Genomic DNA, 15,872 nt, shown 5'->3' on the forward strand with positions numbered 1-15,872 from the left:
CACTTGAAAGCAGAGGAGACGAATGGGGTGGGGAAACAGTACAACCACCAACAGGTACAAAAGACAGCTTGTGATATAAGGTAAAGCATAAACGTTGGGATTCTGTGTTTGGGCTTGTTTAGACTTGCTGAAATATGAAGGAATATTGAGGGAAGCAAATGTTTTATCCATTTGAGTTTTTTGGGATTTGGAATTTTCAGCTTGAACTTCTTGAGTAGTTGTCTGCAGCAGGACTGTGCCAAGCTCAGTTTTTTGGATAGAGGGTTATTTTTCTGTTTGTGTTAGTGTGATGGAAGATAGGCTGGATCATGTGTGGGAGGTCCTTGGCTATAATGTGTGTAAATGCTTTAGATGCACTTTTCCTGTCCTTCCTTTTTGTAGGGGTGGCACAGAATCGACCAGACAGGCCACACAGTTGATCAATGCTCTGATTAAGGATCCAGATAAGGAAATCGATGAACTGATTCCAAAGAACCGTTTGAAAAGTTCGACTGTAAATTCCAAAATAGGGTCCTCAACACCTGCCACCACTACAGCTGCTAACAGTTCTCTCGTGGGCATCAAAGTGACCACCGTAGCTGCTTCGTCGACATCTCAGAGCGCCTCCGCGCTCACCGTGCCTGCAATCTCCTCAGCATCCACTCACAAAAGCATTAAGAACCCCGTGAACAACGTGCGGCCTGGTTTCCAAGTTTCTCTTCCGTTGGCATATCCTCCTCCGCAGTTTGCACACGCGCTCCTTGCTGCTCAGACTTTCCAGCAGATACGTCCGCCTCGGCTGCCCATGACGCACTTCGGAGGTACCTTCCCACCAGCTCAGTCCACGTGGGGTCCGTTTCCCGTCAGGCCGCTGAGCCCTGCGAGAGCTACGAACTCGCCGAAACCTCACATGGTGCCTCGCCATAACAGCCAGAGCAGCAGCGGTTCTCAGGTGAATTCAGCAAGTTCTTTGACGACGAGTCCCACGGCAACGACAACTTCAGTGGCTTCTACTGTGCCTGGATCTTCCACGAGCGGTAGCCCGAGCTCCCCTTCGGTCAGGAGGCAGCTGTTTGTCACAGTGGTGAAGACGTCCAACGCCACCACCACCACCGTGACAACCACAGCAAGCAACACGAGCACAGCGCCCACGAACGCCACGTATCCAACTCCTACTGCCAAAGAACACTACCCTGCATCTTCCCCCTCATCTCCCTCTCCTCCTGCGCAGCCGGCGGGCATCTCCAGGAGCAGTCCTTCCGACTGCGCGGCTGCGTCTCCCAATAAAGGTGCGCCTCCGTCTGAGCCGGAAGCGGGGAGCCCGCCCGCAGTGGATGCGGGTGGCTCGACCAGCAGCAGGCAGCCCAATCCTGGGACCAGCAGCTCCTCTGTGCATCCCGCTCATCAGCAGCCCCCGGGAGCTCCTCTGCCAGAGGCCAGGCCCCCTCTCCAGCAACCTCAGGTTCCTGCACCAGATCCTCGCATGGTTGTGCCTCCAAATCTAGCAGCAACGAGCTCATCTGCTCCCGTGGTAGGTGCGAGCAATGCTCCAATGACCTACCCCGTGTCCCAGGCGTCCATGGGGTCCGCTCAGCCCGCAGCCAAGATGGAAACCCCGGCCATCAGACCGCCTGTCCATGGAACCGGCAGCGTCCACAAGAATCCGGCTCCTGTGCAAAACTCCTCTGTCGCAGTCCTCAACGTTAACCACATCAAAAGGCCCCACAGCGTTCCTTCTTCAGTGCAGCTTCCTTCTACCTTAAGTACACAAAGTGCTTCTCAGAATTCGGCCCACCCGGCGAACAAGCCCATGGGGAACAACTTCAGTGCTACTCTGCCTTTTGGGCCCTTTAGTACGTTGTTTGAGAACAGCCCCACATCTGCTCATGCCTTCTGGGGTGGGTCTGTTGTTTCCTCTCAGACAACACCAGAATCCATGCTATCAGCAAAGTCCTCATTTTTGCCAAATTCAGATCCGTTACATCAGTCTGACACTTCCAAAGCCCCAGGTTTCAGGCCACCATTACAGAGGCCAGCTCCAAGTCCCTCAGGTAAGTTTTTGGCTTGTGTCCATACCATAATAATACAGTTTATTCTCATGTTTTTTAGGTCAAGTTGAGTTCATTTTAAGTGCCCTGTCAAATCTAGTAACAATTTGGCAGCTGATGGGCTCGATAAAATAGGATTTTTGCTGTTCCGGTCTGTTCTCCTGTAATAGCTGAGATAATTAAAACACTCTTACTTCCACCTTCCTTCCCTACCAGCTAGCGACTGTTCTAGTTTGTGATACCTTGTCCTGAGGCTGCAGAAAAATATGCAGCATCTTCCAAGGGTTAGGATGGTAAAAAGAGTGGTGTTTTGATGTGAACTTGTAACTTACAAGAGGTGTGTTGTCTTAATTACTAAATTTGATCCATAAAATGTAATTTCCTTCACTGCCTGAAATTTTTAGTGAGGTGTTGAGCTTTCTGCCCAAAACAGAGGCCAAGGGGTTGTCACAGAACCTGTTCTGTAGCTTCCACAACGTTCACACATGGTGTGGACCATCTCTGCCTGTTTTTGTAGGACCACTGAGGTGTTAATGGATTGAGAGATATGACAGAACTTTTTTTCCTGTTTTGCGAATATGATGGTGTTGAATTTTTTCATCTTGATATACTTACTAGTTAGCATTTTGGCTACGGCCCTGTATGCCCCTAAGATACACAATAGAGTAAGTCTTAGATCCCTAAGATTTTATTTTTCCCTTTCTTCCTTGAAGAGGACACAAAGGGAGCGGTAATTCTTGTATTTTGAGTATCTTGGCTATTTGGTGACATTTGGTGTTAATGAAAGGAGAATCATTCTTGATTTATGTATACAGCACAACTGCCACAAACTGAATAGACTTGCTGAGTGTGAAGGTTAATACTCCAGTTTCCTTTGGAAAATTGCAACACACAACCCCAAAGATGGATTGGATTTAAGTTTCCCTTTTTTCCTTTTTATTTCCATGATACGGGCCACCTCTTGATGGAGATGTTGGAGTTCTGGGAGTCACTTGTGCCCATTTTCTCTTGTAGGTATTGTCAGTATGGATTCTCCCTATGCTTCTGTAACACCTTCTTCTACACACCTGGGGACCTTTGCCTCGAACCTGTCGGGAGGACAGATCTACGCACCCGGCACACCTCTGGGTGGAGCGCCTGCAGCTGCTAATTTTAACAGACAGCATTTTTCCCCTCTTAGTTTATTGCCTCCATGTTCATCAGCATCAAATGGTGAGTTCTGGTCAGCGGGAAGCTGCTGTATAAATAAAGCTGTCTCGCAGAACCACGTAAGGAATTCCGGGAGAAAATCCTTAGGGTAGGTTTTGGTACCTTCCTCCACCTCTGGCCCCTGCAGTTTGGAGTTCTTTGGACAGAAAACAAATAAGCTGTTAAGTGCTGGCTTTATTTAGGGAACATGTTAGTCTGTTTCATTGGCAAAAATAATGACAAAAAACCCTTTCAGGGAACAAAGCAAGACTTAAAAAAAAAAAAAAAAAAAGAATAAAAAACAAACCCAACAGAAACATGGTTTTATGTGGGCTTATTTCAGCTCTGGTTTAGGATATAATCCTCAAATGCTCTGTGCTGATAGACAGTGGTGCTTAGTTAAGGTTATGTGGTGTGTGTCCAGTGGCTGAGCTGCCAGGGCATGATAAGTATTTTATATAAGGGACTAAATCAATGGTGAGTATCTCCGTGATCTGGAAATAAAATTATCCTGAGGTGGATGAACCTGGCATTAACCAGCTGCCCATTGTCAGTTGCTGGACACTGAAGGATAGGTTTGTGGGATCTGGCTGCCATCACTAAGTGCTCCTGTTGCTCTCCTTGCAGAATCTCCTGCTCAGTCCGTGTCTTCTGGAGTACGAGCACCTTCTCCCACCCCTTCAGCAGTGTCCTTGGGATCAGAAAAACCCAGTAACGTTTCTCAGGACAGAAAAGTTCCTGTTCCTATTGGGACTGAACGGTCTGCACGTATTAGACAAACTGGAACGTCTACTCCTTCCGTAATTGGGAGCAACTTGGCTGCCCCAGTGGGACATAGTGGCATCTGGTCCTTCGAAGGTATAGGTGGCAGTCAAGGTATGTGTTGTTCATAGATGCACTTGAATTGATCACACCATTGTGTTTGCCAAACTTGTCTTCAGCACGGGAGGATGCAGAAGCGAGTGCCTGAAAATACTGAAATGTTCTTTCCCAAGGATTTGGAGCAGGGACTTGTCTTTGCCTTCCGGTCCACTTACTTGTTTTAACAAGGTTTCTGAAACCCTCAGGGGTTTCTGAAAATGTCCTGGCTGTGAAGATACGGTATTCCAAGTAAGAACAGGAAAAATAAAAACAGGGTTTATAGGGATCATTCGATTTAGGAGGAGGGAAATTAAGGTGTCACAAGATAACTGTCTGGGGTTTTTTGTTGATAAAGAGATTGATTGTACAGTAGGAGTTAGTATTTAATTTGTAGCTAAAGTAGAACCTTTTGTGCTGAGGATGGTGTTTTTATAAAGTGATAATATTCCACATTTGGGTTTCCTTTGTTCTTTCCAGCCATTTGCTTTCTACTAGCACAAGGCTCTTGGCTCTCCTGGAGTCACACACAATTTAGTACTTCAGAATTTTACTAAGAATTTCAGTCAGTGATGTTATGGCTTTTCTCACTGAACTTGTCAGGAGTCTTGGATGCAAGTTTTGGGAGACTGATGAACTTTTTTCATATTGATGGAGTTTTTTGTGCTGAGTTGATTTTTAATTTCTTTTGGTTTTTTGCTTGGGATGGGGGGTGTGAATATTGAGACTGTGTTGGATTGGATGTCTGGAAGTCCTGTCGGCCTCCTGCACAAAATGGGGTTTGCCATGAGTTCTGCTTGTGTTGCTCAGGGCTTTATCCAATCTACTCTGGAAAACCTGCAAGGATGGGAACTGCTCCGCCTCTCAGAGCAATCTGTTCTGCCCCTTGACTGAGTGCAGACAGCTTAAGGTTTTAATTGACTGACTGTGCTCGGGTTTTTCCCCAAATACAAACCCGTTTTTTATTTGGCTAGTGGTCTTTTCCCAGATAAAGCTTTAAAAATTTAGTATTTATTTGCATTGTGTGGCTGGAAAAGTCCTTCGTGCCTGTCTTGGCTTTTGGAATGCTGCTTGCTTTCTGCTTTTATTAATTACTTCAACATTTTGATTTTCAGTTCACAATAGGATTGGCTCTTCTCTACTTGAGTGTTAGGGTGCCTCAGAAATGTTTCTGTACCCCTTCTCCAAATACAGTTTTCTTACGATTTGTTTTGAAAATTTGATTTTTGGATGTCTGGGGTTTGAACTGTAGCACTGATACCAAGCTGCCTCTGGTGAATTCGCAGAATTAGAACATGAGCCTATGTCTGCAGCTGGTCATTTTCTGGTTATGCTTTGTACGGATACTTCCGTGTCCCTTAGAATATTAAATAATTAATGGAAGAACGGTAGTGAAGTAGAGCAAATTGTCGTCTTAGTGCACATATGCTTTCCACAGCACCAAAGGCACGAGGAATTGAGGTTTTTGGAGAATCTGAGGGTTTTGGAGGAGGGAGAGTTAGCCCAAATTCCAGCTTTGCTGTTGAAATGGAGGAAAGTTGCAGGGGCAGCGCTCTGGTTGCAGGTAATTGTTCCAAACTCCTGGCAGTGGCTCAGGGTTCCTGGCTTGGGGGCTGCAGGTGCCATTTCTGCTATCTTCTGTCCTCTGTGCTCCTGAGCTCTAGTGCAGGTGGAAGCCTGAGAGCTGCGGGGTGAGCAAGCTTGGAGGCTGGAAAGCGGCGGTGAGGGGTGTTGTGGATGACGCTGTGTCTCTGTGCTGGCAGATAAAGTGGACTGGTGTCACAGCGGAATGGGGAGCCACATGATCCACAGGCCCATGTCTGATCCAGGCGTGTTCTCGCACCAAGCCATGGAGAGAGACAGCACGGGAATCGTAACGCCTTCTGGTACATTCCATCAGCCCGTCCCTGCAGGATACATGGACTTCCCAAAAGTTGGGGTAATGACCTTCTTGGACCCGATACGCAGCATGAACCCCCTTTTGTCCTTCTGTCTGTAGTAGCATTCGTGAAAGCATCCTGATTGTTTCTTTTCCTTCCCCTCAGGGAATGCCTTTTTCTGTGTATGGGAACGCCATAATTCCTCCCGTAGCCCCCATCACAGATGGTACTGGAGGCCCCATCTTTAATGGGCCTCATGCTGCTGACCCATCTTGGAACTCGCTGATAAAGATGGTTTCAAACTCCACAGAAAACAACGGGCCTCAGACGGTAATTGTTCAATTTTTTTTTTGGACTGTGTATTTTACTCAAAATATATCATGATTCCTGTCTGTGCAGTTGTGCATTTGGGAAAAGAAACCTTGGGGCAAAATTTCATAGGAAAAGCCAATTTATGTGCTCTTAGTTAAGCTTTCCTTTCCCAAGAAGGGAATACAGCAACAGGACTGCTGCTGGGCTCTGTAGTTTAGGATGTCCTGACTGTGTTAGGAGCACACGGAGGAAGGGCATAAAGAGCAGCTCTTTAGGAAGGGAGTAAGTAGCTCTTTGCTGCTCTGATCTTGCCTGGCTTGTCCACTGAATATAATTTAGGCAGAGGGATTAATTCCCCCTAAACCTCTTGTTCGTACTCAGGAACTAATACTATAATGGAACGTTAGTAGCTCTGGTTAGATTATGTCCTGTGATTATGTTTAATTAGACAGTGAGCTCTGTTACACTGTTACTAAATAAAGATGTTTCTGGGCTTAATTTGCTTGGGAATGATCCAAGCTGTGGGGAGCAGCTCCCAGCTCTGGCAGGCCATAGGTGTGTGGGAGAGGAGGTTCGGCCACAGTTCAGGTATTGCTCTGATGTGTCTTCTGATCTCTGCGAGGTGATTTCTGGTTTAATGAGGAAACTTTGTCCCCCAAAGAAGCTTTACTTGTCCCCAGAGCTGAAGGTGTTAGGGGAAAATAAGGCAGCAGAAATCAAGTTCTTGTTTGTTTGAACTCAGGGTCAAGAGCAGAGCAAGTCTCTTGATCTGGGAGCTGAAGGCTTCGGGAACTGGGCTTGCAGATCATTTGCTGCACACACAGAGCCCTGATAATTATCCTGGACGGGGAAAACCGTGAGGCCTACAGTGTCCCTGTGAGCTGTGCCCTGCTTGGAGCAGCCCAAAGCACGGTGTTAATGCAGGTTTCTGTTGCAGGTGTGGACTGGAACTTGGACACCTCACATGAACAGTGTGCATATGAACCAACTGGGCTGAGTGGGATCAACGTGCTGGCCTTGAGATTCCTTTCCTTGCAGAGGAAACCACAATTGGCAGAAACAGTTTATGTGCTCCCAGATCATTCTACTGATGTGCTTGACTGAAGTGTGTAGGCTTTTTGCAGAAGAACTTACTAACTGACCTTTTTCTGTGAACATTGTGACCACCCATTCCCCACCATCATATGTTTCAACTTAGTTAGACTTTCTTCTTTCCTTTCCTCCTCCTTTTTTTTTTTTTTTTTTTTTTGACATAACTTTCTGTTGAAGCTGTTCTTTGGCTGGTTGGTTTTAGTACTGTAAACTGCTTCTGAGCAAACACAGAAATTTAGCAAAATTATGTAAACTTGATCCTGAAGTTTTAGAATGGCAAATAAATGTACAATTGTTTACATAACAAATGGCTAAGCAGAAAGTAAATTTCAATATGTCAGTTATAGAGGCTCTACTTTATGTAGACTTAAATTAATGTGAGATATGTACCTTCATATTCAGAAATCTGGATGTTTCCTTCATACATTAAACTATTAATAAGCATAACTTTTCTACTTGTGTAATTTAAGTAAGTTATAAAAACACCCCAGGCATTATCAGAGGGCGTTTTCCAAATGCGTGTTGGATTTTTTTGGGAATACATATGTTCTCTATTTGACAACTGGGGAGAGCTTCCCTGCTAAAGGCTCCAAAATGCAGGTCTGTTCCAGAATAAGCCCTGTCAAGCTTTATTTGGAGAAGTCCAAGTGGGAATTCCCTTATACATTGTCAGGAGCTGTCACCTCTGTGGACAGCAGTAGCAGGAGATTGGCGGGGGGGGGGGGTGGTCCTCTGAGGCTGGGCTGGGTGAGCAGTGACACAGATTCAGTCAGGATCCCTGTACAGTTCCCATACAGAGCATTTAAAGGAGATCTACAGCTCGGATTTAAGAAGTATTACTTGGTTTTACTATGGTTCCTCCTTAGAAAACCAGGAAAAAACACCTCAGATGCCCACAGAAACTACTGCCTTTTAACTATTGTGATACTTGAGGTGTCCACAAGCCTTTTGCATACCCAAGTCTGTGTACCTGCCATTAGGTGCTGCTCTGAATAAAAGCAAGCTCCTTTTTCCAGCTGCCTGATCACCTGAAATACATCCCGTAAAGATGTGGTGGTAGCAAAATTAATTCCAAAGTGAGGAACTGCTCAGAAAAAGGATTGAAACTCCATCTCACACCTTACCGTGGTGTGGGTGTAGTGCCCTTCCCCTCTGCTACGATCATTTGCTGCAGGCTTTAGTGCTTTTTGGGGTTATTAATTACGAATCCCACTGAGAAGTAGTGCTCACTATTTATTACAGCCATGAAACCGGAGTATTTCGTTGACCTGACAGTTCAGTCCATGCCTGCGGTAGCGCAGGCTTGATGCCACCACTGTGGCAGTGGGCTGGGCACGGGAGATCCTGGGTGGGGGAACTGAACCATTTTTATTCTCAGAGCCTTTTTTTTCTTAATTTTTCCACAATGTAATGCTTTTTATTTGTCCAATAAACCAAGGAACGTACTCTTTTGGGAGCTGGCAGGTGCTCTTTATTTGGGAAAAGGGAACAGAACCAGGGTTAGGACAAACATGGAGAGGAAGAGAGCACGGTGCAGAGTGTGTATGGTCTAAGGGGGATTTTGACCTCTCCTTGCCACAGAAGGGGTAAGGAGACACAGTTCAGAACCTGGCTGGGCAGGAGAACACTGCTAATGTGGAATGAGAACGGCTCGTTAATGATTAATTGCTCGTGAATGTAATTATTAGGCTGTGAGAGTTGGGGCTGTTGAGCCTGGAGAAGGGAAGGTTGTGTAGATTCGTCATGGCACCCTTACAGTATCTGAAGTGGCCAACAAGCACGCCCAAGACTTCTCCTTGTCAGAACTGTAGTGATAGGACAAGAAGTAATGGGTACAAATGGAAAAAGGGGAAACAGGCTAGATATTGGGAAGAAATATTTCCTGGAAGAGGGGTGAGATATTGCCCCAACCCTGGGGCTCAAAGGGCTCAAAGGCAGTTTGGATAAGACCTTGACCCTTCACGCAGGGTTCGGACAACGCTCCCGGGCCCGTGGTGTGATCCTTGGGGATGTCCTGTATAGGGGCCAGGCGTTGGACTCCCTGATCCTCGCGGTTCCCTTCCAACTCCGCGCGTTCCGTGGTGTGGTGGGAGGTGTCCCTGCCCATGGCAGGAGGGCGTTGGGACTATTCTAATTTCCATTCCAGCCCGTACCAGTCTGGTTACAATATAATGCAGGTAATGGAGCGAGGTGCTGCCCTGCCCTCGCTGCCCTTCCCGTGCCCTCAGCCGCCATGGCGGCCACGGCGTGGCGCGCTCCGGCGGCGCGCGGGCCGCGCATGCGCCGCACGGGAGGAAGCCGTCGGCATGTGGCGGCTCGCGCGGGCGGGCGCGCGGGCTCCGCCGGCCCTGGCGGCGGCGGCGGCGGCGGCGCCGGGCGGCCCCGGCGGCCCCGAGGGCTGGTACGAGTGGGCGGCGCGGTCCGCGCCCGTGCACTGGGCCGAGGGCGGGCTGGCGGCGCTGCAGGAGGCCACCGGGCTGCCCTGCTGGGCCGCCATCGCCTGCGGGGCCGCCGTTCTGCGCAGCGCCGTCACCCTCCCGCTGGCCGCGCACCAGGGGCGGCTGCTGGCCAAGGTGGGAGCGCGGGCGGCTGAGGGGGCGCTGAGGGGCGGGAGGGGCGGGCGGCTCTGAGGCGGGGAGAGGCTGTGAGGGAAGGACTGAGGAGGCCGCGGAATAAACATCACAGTTCTTTTATTGCAGCGGCTTTAGGGGCGTTTCGGGTTTTTTAAAAGAATTTCGTTATATTTTGTGCATGTTTTGGTTGCAAAAGTGAGCGTCTATTGCACTCTCGAATAATGGGGTCTCTTATGCTGCGGGTAGTGACTGTTCACTGCCGAGTTGTGTCCTGATGGACTTCATTTTATTACTCTTTATTTCATTTCTCTCTCTATATTATTATTTATAGATTTCTGTCATGTGTAACACAATATATTTATATATTGCATGTAGTATATCGTAAATAATACATTATATTATACACATTTTCTATTATATATAGTTGTATGTTATTATATATATTTGGCTGTTATTAATTTTTATTATTGTCATTTATTTATTTTTATCATTGAGGTGGCATTAAAGCTGGGTCTTTTTAAGTGAAGTAGCTGATCACAAGTCCTGATTGCAGGCAAAAAGACACTTGTTAAGAATTGCCCTGATTTCAGCTGTGATAGTACTCATTTTCTTCTTAAAAAAGTATAAAATCTAAAAAGATAAATCTGAAATTCTGTTTTCATTTCATGCAGTAGTAAGGGAGTATCTTTGATTGTCACTGTAATTACTTGTCAGTGTAACACTTGTCGCTGTTACCTTCCCGTGGTTATTTCGTTTGAAGAGAAAAGGTGTTCATTGATATTGAACAAGGCATTGACAAGATGTCTTGTCCCTCACAGGCATTTAATACCTGTACAGGTATTAAATTATAGTGATAATTAATATGTTTGATACCTGTGCTGGCATACAAGGGTAGTTAATGTGTGTAATACCTGTAGAGGAATTAAATTATCCAGTGGCAATGTGTATGTTTAATTTCTGTACAGCTATTAAATTTTACAGTGATATTTTAATAAGCGTAATAACTTGTTCAGCTATTGAATTACTAATGACAGAGGTGAGGAGAGGAGGCGATTGCTACCTGCCACTGTGCCCAAACAGTTCTCCTTTCCTTTAGCTAGCTGGAAAACCTGCAGCCCGAGATTAAGGAACTCGCCAAGCGCCTTCGCTATGAAGTTTCAGTGCGTGGAAAGCAGCTGGGGTGGTCTGAAAAGGTGGCCAGGTACGAGGGGGACTGTACACACCTCCTGAACCCGTTCCGGAATGAGGCTTGGCAGGAAGGAAGATCCCACAAACAACACTTTTACAGGAAGATTCTGCCATTGCCCAAAGCTTAGATTTTCTTTCCCCTCCTACAATTTATTTATCCTGTTCCCTTTCAGGCATTACGCATTTCAAAGCTCTGAACTTTTGTTTTCCTCTCCGAAAGGTTTCACTTCACGAAGAACATGCGGAGGATTGTTACGGAGCTGTACGTCCGGGACAACTGCCACCCCTTCAAAGCCACTCTGCTGCTGTGGGTGCAGATCCCCATGTGGGTGTGCGTGTCCCTGGCTCTGCGCAACTGCAGCGTCGGTGCCCTGGGCTCAGCAGGTGCTGCATCTGGACACCTGTCTTCTCTCACTGTCCCTTTTTATTCACCTACTGCTTCCACAGACACCTTGTTGGTTAAAGAGCACAATGTCCTGAGCTTGCTGTACAAGCTGACATAAGAACAGTCAGCTACTAAGGTTTTAAAGTTAATATAGTTTGAACTTAATCTAATTAATTAATATAAATAATAGATAATATCATTTGAAATTAGTTTTAAACTTAATGTAGTCTGATAATCCTATTTAGCAAGTAATATTATACATGCCACAGCACACTCACTGTTAGTCTGTCTTTTTTTCTTTCATGTGAAATACTGTAGACAAGGTGAATGTGTGAGGGTTTTTTAAATTAAAAAAAAATATATACCAATTTTTTAGACAAGAGTTCACAGTTTGTTCTTTTAAGCAAGAATGTAGCTAGTTACAGAGTTACTAAGAAAAATACAGTATTTTCAAAATCAGGAAATAAACACTGTAAGTTACTGCATTCTTATTTTTCTCATTGACTTGTAAAATATTTGAGATCAAAGTAGTTTTTAATCACAGATTTACCTTTCAGTGGCTGTCATGAGCTAAGATGGGTCTCAGCTTGTATCTCCCACTTTTCATACTCAGATTGGTAGCAGAGTGTTTAACCAAGGATTTCTGCTTTAATCATATTTCTCATGTGGATAAAACATACCTAGAAACTTGGGTGTATGATTTAACCCCTGGTACAGTTCTGGCTCACTTGAGACAGCAAATTATACTGAATTCTGTGTTTTCTTGAAATGTTTCCTATAGTACAAGAACAGTTTTCATCAGGAGGAGCACTGTGGTTTACGGACCTCACGGCACCCGATTCCACGTGGATTTTGCCCGTTTCCCTGGGGCTGGTGAATTTGCTGGTGGTAGAGGTACGTTGGTGGAATAAACCAACAGTGGTGACTGCAAAGGGCTAACACATAAAGGTGGCTGCAGATTATCACTGCTTTAAATGCACTGGGCAGAAGTGAAAAATAATCTGTTTGCTCTGTGTACTTTAATGCGTAGGTGTCTTGTTCAGAGACCTCAAAGTCTGATGTGACATGTCTCAGATCTACTTGAGCTTCAGTAATATTTAGTCTTGACTAAAGTTTCTTTTAGAATGCTGCTCTAATGAGCTTTCTGGGTGTTAATCCTCAGTCTGGTCATTTCAAAAAGACGTTGTTTATAGCTGTGAGTTTCTCCTCTTTCAGATCTTTGCTTCCCAAAAAAACCCGCAAGTTTCCCGGTTCCAGAAGCTTGTTACGAACTTCTTCCGCGTGGTGTCTGTGGTGATGATCCCTATTGCTGCCACGGTGCCCTCTGTAAGTACCGAGGTCACCTCTGGGACGTCACCTGTGGCTGGTCTGGTCGGTGCTTAAAGGACAGCCTGAATGCCTCGTGTGTTTCGTATTGCTGCTGCTGCTGTGTGCTTGAAAACAAATCACATGTTTTGTCTATATGTATGTTTAAATCTTGATGCCTTTGGAATATTTTTGTTTAAGAGGGAAGAGTTTGCAACCTTGAAAGGACTTAATGTCCTTCGTGTAGTCTGAAAAAGGAGAGGAAAACTTATGTAAAGACACGTAGGCAAATGTTTGTTAAGTGGAAACCAGTGTAGTTCTTAAATTAGGAACTTTTCCACATCTTTCTTCAAACACTTCTCATTTTTACCAGGTTTTCTACTGCAGAGTATTCTTGCAAAAACAAAGTGTCTGGTTGTTTGGCTCATTCAAAGATAGTTTCAAATACAGAACTTGAAGCAAGTTTAATATGAATTAATTTAAGACCTGTTAAGCCTCAGTGTAGATGACACTTTTCCCCCGAAGAGTTCAGAGACAGACAGTTACATTTCACGTGGAAGCCATTATTGCAAATGAGAGGAGGAGTGTTTTAGGTGAGTTATTTTTATCAATACCTGGGAGTACCCCACAGCTGTGGTTCGGGAGGAGTTGCCTAAACCTGCTGTTTTCCTTGCCTCCAGGAAGCTGACCTGTGCTTGTCTTGTTGCAGTCCATGGCGCTGTACTGGCTGTCCTCGAGCCTCGTGGGACTCTCCCACAACCTCCTGCTGCGCTCTCCCACCTTCCGCCGGCTGTGCTGCATCCCAAGGACCAAATCCGACTCGGATACTCCTTACAGGGACATCATGGCTGCCTTGGCTGCTAAGTACAGCTTCAAGAAATGACACTGAACTGCAGGAAGAGCTGTCTCAGGAATGAAGTAGTGCTGTTTCAGTGAGATGTACTTATTTGCTGTATATTTATTTTCCAAATAAAACACTGGCTGGCCATAAAGAAGGATTGGTCAGCAAAAATGTGTCTTTACTGGGTAGCTTTGTTTCAAGTGTGGTCATTTTGCAGTTGCAATAGTCCAGAAATCCAGGTTTATCTCCTGAATTATCGTAAGGAATTGGCCAGGTGAGTGTTAAATAAAACCGTGACTCATATACGGTGCCTCTTTTTTACTGTAAGTCCTGAAGGTAAAGAAGTTCAGGGGGTTTTTTTGTTAAAATTATCAGGAATTAATTATTTACTTGAACTTTTTATAAGATTCCAAGCTACTACTGTGATGTAAACTAACAAAAATCAGAAGCAGAATTTTTAATGCAGACTTGGAAGCATTTGTTTGAATTGTTGTGATAGCCTAGTGGAACTTTCCAGATAGGGCTGAGATACACCTTCTGACTAAAATCAGCAGTTTAGAAGAAAAAGTGCAGATGTCATTGTACTAATAACACTTCACTTTACCTGTGGGGATGTTTCACTGATGTCTTTCACTGTTTTCACTGTTAGGAATCTCAGAACATCAGTGATAGCGTTATATCCGGATGCTGCCAGGATATTCTTATACCAAAAAAAACCCTCCCCAAAACAGGTGTGAAACTGAAGGTAACACAGCCAAAAGCATCTCATCTAATGGTGTCTAACAATTCAAAATCCGCAGGTAAGGAGATCAGAATGTATGTGACAAAGCCCTTTCCAGGTCTGCATTGCAGGTAGGATAATGTTCTAGCTTTTTAAAGGGCCTTACTGATTTCTCTGAATGTTGTATTGTCATTTTGCCTCAGCCAAAGGTGTTGGAAAAAGACTCTGCAAAAAGGAGTGAATTTTTGTCTGGGAAGCTGGTGGTAGGGGGAGCTGGTGCTCCATGCAGTGCTGAGGAAAGTCACCTCTCCTTCCTCAGCAGTCTCACCTGAGAGGGTCTCACGTTCCCAGCCTGTGAACCGGGCAGGCTGACAACAGCTATGTCTTTTGTGTAGTAAAAATATAACATGAGATTTCTTAGGAAGCATAAAGGGGGCTGTGAAACTGCTCACTGAAAAAAATGCCTCACAGCTCTTGTCAGGACCCCAGATGTTCAGTGCAGGAGATTGTAATATTTGCAGTTCTCCATTTATGTATGTTTATTTTACACACTTTTTACCTTATAAAATTACATCCAAGACCTGCCAGTGGGAGTTAAAAGAGAGTAAGGTTTCTCCAGTGAGTGTATTTGGTGGTGGATTTCTTACAGCATTATTTTAGGTCTGGAAGAGGGTTGTTGTAACACTGCGTGTACTTAGGAGGGAGACTTAACTTAAGGAACTGAAATCAGGCAAGTAGATGTTCCCTGAATGGGTTCTGTTCTGGCAGAACTCAGAAGTGCTGAAATATCCTGGCTGGAGAATACATGTTTCATTCTCTGTCTCGAAGATGCAGTGTAAACTTCAAGAGTAGGGCTGTGATGCTTCTTATCTTTGGTGGTTGTGCCCTGGAGAAAAAGGGCTTTTGTTTACCCAGAAGCTTACCTCTGTTCTCAGCCATAGTAGTGACTCTGTTCAAATACTTCGTCTGGCCTAAAATCCTTGTCTCAGTGTTTGATGCTGTTTCTAGCAAAGAGGATTGGAGCTTTGCTGTTTGCCTTCCCATGGTGATGTAATTATTTTGTTTTCAGTTTCCATGTTGATGAGACAAAGATGGAGCAAAGATACGTATAATGATGTGTATCAGGTCGAATGAGTCCTTGTTGACTGTGGAAGGGCCAAGGGAGGTTTCTGGAGAAGAAATAAAAAAAATACCTCTTGAGGTGTTCTCTGAGAAACCCGACTGAAGTGTCTTAAAAAAGCCTGTACAATATTCTTTGTGCATGACACTTTAAGTAATGTGATCTATAGCCCTGTTTGGCTTAACTCTGTCTCCACCTCTCCTGTTTGCCTCCTGTTCTGGCTTTGCTGAAAACAAAGAAATTCTAAGTAAATGACCAAAACCCAGTAGTAAGAAAAGAATTGTGGTTTTAGAAAGGAGGGCAGTTTCCTTCCTAACTTCCATCTGATTATTAGCCTGGAATACTCTAGGTGAGGTGAGTTGGCCCCTGTCCCATTCAGGAA

General features: G+C 45.2%; 2 protein-coding genes across 5 annotated transcripts in view; both read left to right on the forward strand.

The window, feature by feature from the left end:
* The window catches only part of ANKRD17 (ankyrin repeat domain 17), a 54,107-nt gene extending 46,303 nt beyond the window's left edge, over positions 1 to 7,804 (forward strand). For all 4 annotated transcript variants that reach the window (XM_039550342.1, XM_039550343.1, XM_039550344.1 and 1 more), the window contains 6 exons: positions 382 to 2,030; positions 3,042 to 3,239; positions 3,843 to 4,091; positions 5,837 to 6,012; positions 6,119 to 6,283; positions 7,203 to 7,804. In XM_039550342.1, the coding sequence (XP_039406276.1) occupies positions 382 to 2,030; positions 3,042 to 3,239; positions 3,843 to 4,091; positions 5,837 to 6,012; positions 6,119 to 6,283; positions 7,203 to 7,262 (2,497 nt within the window). In that variant the 3' untranslated portion in view covers positions 7,263 to 7,804. The remainder of the gene's footprint in view (positions 1 to 381; positions 2,031 to 3,041; positions 3,240 to 3,842; positions 4,092 to 5,836; positions 6,013 to 6,118; positions 6,284 to 7,202) is intronic.
* Positions 7,805 to 9,678: 1,874 nt separating this feature from the next.
* On the forward strand, positions 9,679 to 15,586 carry LOC120409895 (cytochrome c oxidase assembly protein COX18, mitochondrial). The gene is made up of 6 exons (XM_039550937.1): positions 9,679 to 9,930; positions 11,027 to 11,131; positions 11,339 to 11,502; positions 12,285 to 12,397; positions 12,719 to 12,829; positions 13,518 to 15,586. The coding sequence occupies exons 3-6, from the start codon at positions 11,358 to 11,360 to the stop codon at positions 13,689 to 13,691; spliced, it is 543 nt and encodes a 180-aa protein (XP_039406871.1). The 5' UTR covers positions 9,679 to 9,930; positions 11,027 to 11,131; positions 11,339 to 11,357; the 3' UTR covers positions 13,692 to 15,586.
* Positions 15,587 to 15,872: the final 286 nt, after the last annotated feature.

Source organism: Corvus cornix, chromosome 4, assembly GCF_000738735.6.
Source record: "Corvus cornix cornix isolate S_Up_H32 chromosome 4, ASM73873v5, whole genome shotgun sequence".
NCBI classification, from domain to species: Eukaryota; Metazoa; Chordata; class Aves; order Passeriformes; family Corvidae; genus Corvus; species Corvus cornix.